The following is a 6,906-nucleotide window of genomic DNA, read 5'->3' as shown; positions in this document are numbered from 1 at the left end:
ACAGAAAATCAATGTTGTCGCCCACCTTCTATGTGTTAAACACCCAGAGCCATTCTCAATTGTCCTCAGCCACAAATAGTACAAACAGATCTACTTACTGTTTTCTTACAACAGCTTCCCCATATTTTCTTCCTTCTTATACCTCACTAACAATTGATGGACTTAATGGATTTATTGTTTAGTTTCTCTTCACAAAAATAACGAGCAGATTTTAAATACTTGACCCTGACCATCCTGGGCACCATGCACATCTACTGCAGCTATCTCCGGGCCAAACTAACATGATTTGTAGTGACCTGTGTGACCTCTAACCATTGTGGAAGCTAATCAAAGCTTGTGCCTCTACAATTTACAGTCATGAGGTCAAGAAAGGACAAACTCAAAATAGAGCAACTCTATTTGAGAACACTCCCAAATTCATCCTGCTGTCTGCTGTGGAAGGTGAGCGATACGACCTTGAGGAAACTTCAGAATACAAATACGAACAAAGCATTATGCAAGAAGAAAATTGAGTAGACCATCAACAGCAGTGGTACTCTAAATAGAAAATGTCAGGAGAACGCAGTGCTAAAGCTCAAATAAATGAAAATATATTCTACACACTTATATAAACATGCCAAAAATCAATCTGTTCCTGGCCACAAAGAGTGAAAACCATCAAACTAAAATGATTTTGTACAAATGTTACATTATTAAGGCTACTGCAAATTCAAAGTGTAGGATCATGAGAAAGTGGAAGGCACTGCCACACGTACTGTGATACCTTGGTAATTTGTTCTGGAACTCTTAACGTATACGAAAACTAAAAAGTACAAGTAGGTGGTAGCATTTTAACCACTTTAGAACCAATGATTTAGGCTTAAAATGCACAGAAAACACAAAAGAGAACCCCATGGCACTGTTCCCGAGCTAACATGAGACTTTTCATGCATCTGTTTTACCGCAAGACTGAAGCGCTCACGAGTTTCATTGCGAGAGTCAGTGGTGTCGAGTTCTGAGCATGCTCTTTACTTTTCCTGTCATGAGATGCACTTATCCAGAACATGGACACACACAGTTACAAATAACTAATTCATACAGATGTGGTTAAAGGTTGAGGCCCTTCCTCAAGTTGGGATTTGAAATCACAATAATCTAAAATTTAACCTCTAACCTACCACGTTCCACATTTCACTTATAAATTTAATTAGGTGTAATTATTAAAAGCGCTATACAGATCAAAATGAATTGAATTCATATAATGTTTGTAATCTGTGTATAGTTAATACCAATGTCTGGTCAAAATTGTTTGTGAATTGCTGTATTGGAACTGTGCTTATTTAAAAAAAAAAAAAAATTGTAATAAAATGTTGATATGCTGAATATCACCTTCCCCACACTGTATGTATGTAAAGGAAAAAAATAAACATCTGAAACACGTGTCCATCAAAACAAAAAAGGAACTCACTTTATATACTATACTATATATATATAAAATGTAAAAAAAAAACACTAAGCACTTATAAAAAGTACAACACCTCCTCATTGGTCCCTGTCCTATATCTCTACACGACACAATACATAGAAATAGAATAATTTTTGCATTACTGTCCTACTATCATCCTTTTTTCATGAGCCTTCTATTATATAAAAGCTTATTTGTAGCCTGATATGGGTTCACAGTTTCATAGTTAAAATACTGAGATGTTTTTTAAAAAGGTTTTAGAACCTTATCATGAAATCATACTTCAAAAATGTCTTTATAGTGAACAATAACTGCAACTTTATAATAGAGCATAATAATAATAATAATAATAATGATGATGATGATGATGATGATGATGATGCCTAAAAAGGTAGATTTTTATTTTCAGTGTCAAGTGGAAGTAAAGTGGAAGGAATTTCTATAATCACTGTTTGGTTCTGGTCTCCACAGGAGAGATGCATTATCAAAGTGTCTGACTGCTGACATAACTATTAATTCATCTGTTAAATCCTCACAACTCAGTTTTTGCTTTGCTCTTGCTCTGTTTTTTGGTCTTGAAATCCGAAGCACAGCGAAAGCCCAAGTTGTCCGATGCTGAATCTGGTGTGTTGCCCATTCTACAGATAAAACCACAAGGATAGATTGTGTCTATAAAGGTGGAGAGGAAGTAGATTAAATGTAATAAACAGTATGTTTGAAAAACAGCTCGTAAGAGGAACTTAGCACTGACCGAGTGGTGACACGTGCCCTGTGATTGGCTGATCCATCAGCCGTGTCAATCCATGATGCCCCGCGCAGAACATACATGATCTGAGGCGAAGTAAAACGTGTAGACGTCCACTCCCAAATATTACCCAACATATCATACAGTCCTGGGATAACACACCATATAACATCACGTCATGTCACGTGTTATATAACTCACTTCTGGTAGTATGTTTTGAATGCTTAGTTACCATAATTATTTTGTGGAGGAAATGCAGTTACAGGAGCTACACCATGATACCCATCTTCAGCTGTGTCTCCTTCTGGAAAAGACCCCTACAATCAGAACACCATTATTTCACACATCATGTTTTAACAAAATCTTAATGAAATAAGAAATGAAAGGCTGCATGGTAATACATAAAATTCTCATCACAATCATTTTGCTTATTATTTACATCAATGTTGTAAAGTTACACACTTTTATAGTATATATTGGCTCAGCTTATTTCTTCCTTTTGTTTCCAGTGTCAGTGCTTTACAGTTTTAGACCAAGTTGTATTTTTTCATTATTAACTTCAACACAGAGAATAAGATATAAATGATGGAATAACTGTTTATAGTGACTATAATTGAAGTGATAATCAGAACCAAGTTCTTGTGCAAAATTAAATACAATTATAAATGAGAAAAATGTATAACATACCATAATAAACCTATAATAAACAAAAGCAAATGTTTAGCTGGTAGTTTGCTGGGGTATGTTGTGGGAAAATAATTGAACAGTAAGGCTGCAGTCACACTATACTTTCAAGATGCGAAATTTCTTAGAGACCTAAATTTGAGCTGCGAACGGATACACCAATGTTAAAATGTACAATCTGTTTGTTTACGCAGTGACACCATAAACCTGGCAACTTCTTTTGAAATGTTGACTTTATTTTCTTTTTTAAAATGGTGTTGGATAAAAACGGGATTCTGCAATACTCCTTTAATCTGTGCTTTATCATCTAATCTTATTTCATTTATAAAGAGGTCACACTTTTTCATGTGATACCAGTTCGTAAGTCAGAATTCAGTGTAAAGTGGTGAAAAGCGAAACCTCTTCGCACTCAGACTGTTTCCGATCACCACCGATCTCGTGGGTTGAATGAAGTCAACGGGAGGAAAAGTGTAGTGTGCCCACGGATTTACTCCGTTTCTTGTCAGGCCACTTCACACTACCTCATCGTTGATTTTTTTTACAAAAAATAGCATGTCTGTCATGTTATATTTCATACTCCTCAGTCTAAATGCACATATTGTATGGGATTGAAGACAATGTTTGTTTAAATAAATAATTCTCAAATAATTTTTGTCATATTCTTTGAATGCATCACCAAAATACCGTCTACAGGCCGGCAAACAGAGTCTGTAACGTAGAGCACCAGTCGATAAAAATCATTACCCGGTTGAATTATTTATGCAAGGCTACAAAAACGTTATCAAAATTAAAACGTGACAAAATCTACAGCCCTCATACACATCATTATTTTTTACACTAAATATTTTCACACACCGACCTGCCACAAATTGGTGCGATTGTGGAGGAACTTGTTACCCCAGGGGTACGTCCTTCCTGAAACACACATTGGAAGGATTGGAATCAATGTAAAACATTAACAACAAGGTGAAGAGAACATCTGACGACTGACATGTGATTTACCATCCAGCCCCCCGCGTGCAGCTATTTCCCACTCCTCTTCACTCGGCAGCCTCTTCTTCTTCCACTTACAGTAAGCCTGAGCATCGTTCCAGCTCACCTGCACCACCGGAGAGTCTAGACAGTCTTTGATGGTTGAATTTGGTCCACTTGGCTACAATCAATCAAATAAATAAATAAATAAATAAAGCTAAAAGCTAGCTAGCTAGCTAGCTAGCTAGCAAGCAAGCAAGAAAGCAAGAAAGAAAGCAAGAAAGCAAGCAAGAAAGAAAGAAAGAACCAAGTAAATTACCTGTCTCCAAAATGCTTTCTCAACTGGCAACCACCAGGGTGCAGACTACAAAATAGGTTGATGAAGGAAATTATATTTTAAATTAAAAAAACATCAAAATTGCAGTACATGCACTTAAACATTTAAACGAGTCATGGTTGTGCTTATACCTCAATTCTCTGAGTGATTTTGCTTTTCAGCTCCTCAGACACAAAATCCTGGAAAACAAAACTCCATCCAAATGTTTGAGCCTCTGTTTTGTATTTCTGCAATCTGACAAATTCCCTAGTAAAAAAAAAAAAATACAGGAAAAAAAATAATTACCCAAGACACCATGTATCACGTGAAATTTGTGCCATGCTTAAAAAAAACTAGATAGTCAATCTCACAATCTCATTCACTGCAGTAGAGTTTTAATTCACCTGGAATTCTTACAATCCAGTGAAAGCGATACAGATCTACCTTTAACTATTAACATCAATGTTTGATATAACTAACAATTACTCCTTACAGATAGTCACCTAAAATCGGAGTTAGTTACAGGATATTTGTCCAGCTTGAATGTCTCGACTTTCACAGCTCTGGCAGGAGATTCACCATCTCGTCCATCAGCAGCGTTTGTTCCTATCTTCATGGTCCCACTAGGAACCAATACCATACTCTCATCAGCTGGAAAAAAAACCCAGAAGTAATAAAAAGAAATATAGTTAAATCTAAACATATTATTTACAAAAATACTTTCTGCAGCTTAAAAATGAAGGAACTGATTGGGGGAAAAGTTGTAGTTTGACACCCAAAACTCTCAGATATCTGTTAAAAAAATAAATATAAAATCATTATAGAATTGTGTAAGAAGTTGTTTAAGATGTTTAAGAAGGTAAATATAGGACACTGGCTGTCTGCCAATGTTAGTGATTGGGTAAATAGGCAATTAATCAAAGAAGCAAACAAGAGTTCAAGTGTAATGCTCAGTATGATGCTTCCACCACCATGTTTCAGCATGAGCATAGTTGGTAAACACTGAGCACTGAGCATTAATACAAAATTCAGTATTATGGGCTATTTTGTGTGAAAGTATAACATATTCCTATCCAAAGCCTGGGGGAAAAGATAATATTATATTGGAATATAATTTAAATATAAAAAATATATACATATAATGATGTCTGGAATACTTTTGTATCCTACCTGTTACACACAACATAATGTTACTCCATAAAAGTATGACTGTAAAGACCATGGTGTTTACAGCCCTCACATCCATTTCTGCAGAACTGTCTAAAACCACACGAATATTATTTAGCAAACAATTCTGTAAAAAAAAATTAAATGACTTCCATTTTACTTTTACATTAATTATAAAAAGAAATGCATTGTGGCTTAATAATGCACGCAAACTTCAGTGCAAGTCCATCAGCAGACTCGCTTCTGTGATTCAGTGCAGTCTGTTCCGGATTCTGGATGAGGAAGATCGCCCCCTGCTGGTGTGGAGAAACATTTCAGTCGCTTGTGTGGCAGATGTTGATATTTGCATATCAATATTACAGTAAATCCTTACATTTATTCGTGATTCGTAAGGATAAAGTTAAATTGTTCATTTTGTTATGGTAACAGTTTAAGAATGATAGTATACATTTATACGTTGCTATTCTAGAACATTCATGAATCAAGTACCACTTGTTAAAAACGGTTGTCACAATGCCCTTTGTCCTGTAGACTTTCCTGATGCCAAAAACTTAAATTAAGTTTCAGATTTATTAATGATACCGTAGTCCACCCAGTCCACCCCAAAAAAAATATCCAAATAAACATCCCACAGAAAAATGTATAATAATTATTACACACATTTTTTGTTTTACAGCAGCTGTTATTGAAAATGTATCAATACGATCTAAGAAATTAAATTACAATTTTAACTCAGGTTAACAATTTACTCGGTTGTAACAAATTTCATGTCCAAAATTACAAAGAAGTTGGACATAAGTCAATGTGTTTTAGTCTGGATCATTGTGTTTGGGTTGCGCAGATTCTGTAAATTTGGGTTAGGTGTTGGATTAGATCCAACTCAATCCTCTGGACTTTTGTTTACCTGGTGCTGTCAAGCCCCCAAATTAGTTCTGGCACAACCAGTTAGGATCAGTAGTTGCCTAAGTAAAAAAAAAAAAAATTGTTCCTGAAAGACCCCAGATTTTGTTACAGAACATATCTAAGTAAACAGCATTATCGTGACCAAGAGTAGAAACTGGGATAAAAAATTCAAACTTTGAAAATCCCACCAAGCACCATTAAATCTATTAATAAATCTACGTTATGACTCTGTATTTTAGTCCAAACAGACCAAGAAGCCAAGGGTAACTTCCAACATAATGCCGACACCAGCACCATGTTTCATTGTGGGGATATTCTCAGGGTGGTGCACAGCTTTGGGGTACATCCAAATTTACACCTTTTGCCAAGGTCATGACAAATGTTTAGTTTAGTTGGCTATTTTATGTAGAATGTTTGGTATATTCCAATTAGGTCTGTTCAGGTTCCATGTTCCAAGTCACTACAAAATGCAGAAAAGACAAGCTAGTGCCTACTTATGCAAGATGATGTAAAACTCATGATTTGGCTTCTTATACCACGTGATGGCTCATGAGATTCACAATAGTGGTGAAAGCTGGAAAATCACTGCCTGTCTGTCAACCACATGGATGGGATGTGTGCAGATTATCTTACCAAGGATGACTGTTTTCACAGTACTTAGCACATTCCTTCAGT

The 6,906-nt window shown here is 35.7% G+C and overlaps 1 protein-coding gene across 1 annotated transcript; it reads right to left on the bottom strand.

Moving 5' to 3' along the window:
- Positions 1-1,821: 1,821 nt before the first annotated feature.
- Positions 1,822-5,598, bottom strand: sumf2 (sulfatase modifying factor 2). The gene is made up of 9 exons (XM_046868090.1): positions 5,332-5,598; positions 4,665-4,812; positions 4,314-4,428; positions 4,165-4,209; positions 3,876-4,026; positions 3,733-3,788; positions 2,422-2,506; positions 2,196-2,337; positions 1,822-2,082 (listed from the first exon to the last, which is right to left on the bottom strand). Exons 1-9 carry the CDS (start codon positions 5,405-5,407, stop codon positions 1,977-1,979), a joined length of 924 nt encoding a protein of 307 aa, XP_046724046.1. The 5' UTR covers positions 5,408-5,598; the 3' UTR covers positions 1,822-1,976.
- Positions 5,599-6,906: the final 1,308 nt, after the last annotated feature.

Source organism: Silurus meridionalis, chromosome 15 (assembly GCF_014805685.1).
Source record: "Silurus meridionalis isolate SWU-2019-XX chromosome 15, ASM1480568v1, whole genome shotgun sequence".
Classification (NCBI taxonomy): Eukaryota; Metazoa; Chordata; class Actinopteri; order Siluriformes; family Siluridae; genus Silurus; species Silurus meridionalis.
This window is presented reverse-complemented; position numbering and strand designations above follow the sequence as displayed.

Bases quoted from the DNA above. Each gene is read 5' to 3' on its own strand.
- sumf2 (XM_046868090.1), bottom strand. From the start codon at position 5,407: ATGGATGTGAGGGCTGTAAACACCATGGTCTTTACAGTCATACTTTTA. The intron at 4,210-4,313 runs GTATAAGCACAA...CCTATTTTGTAG, and splicing joins AAATCACTCAGAGAATTGAG to TCTGCACCCTGGTGGTTGCC. The intron at 2,507-3,732 runs GTCGGTGTGTGA...TTCTGATTGTAG, and splicing joins ATCGCACCAATTTGTGGCAG to GGGTCTTTTCCAGAAGGAGA.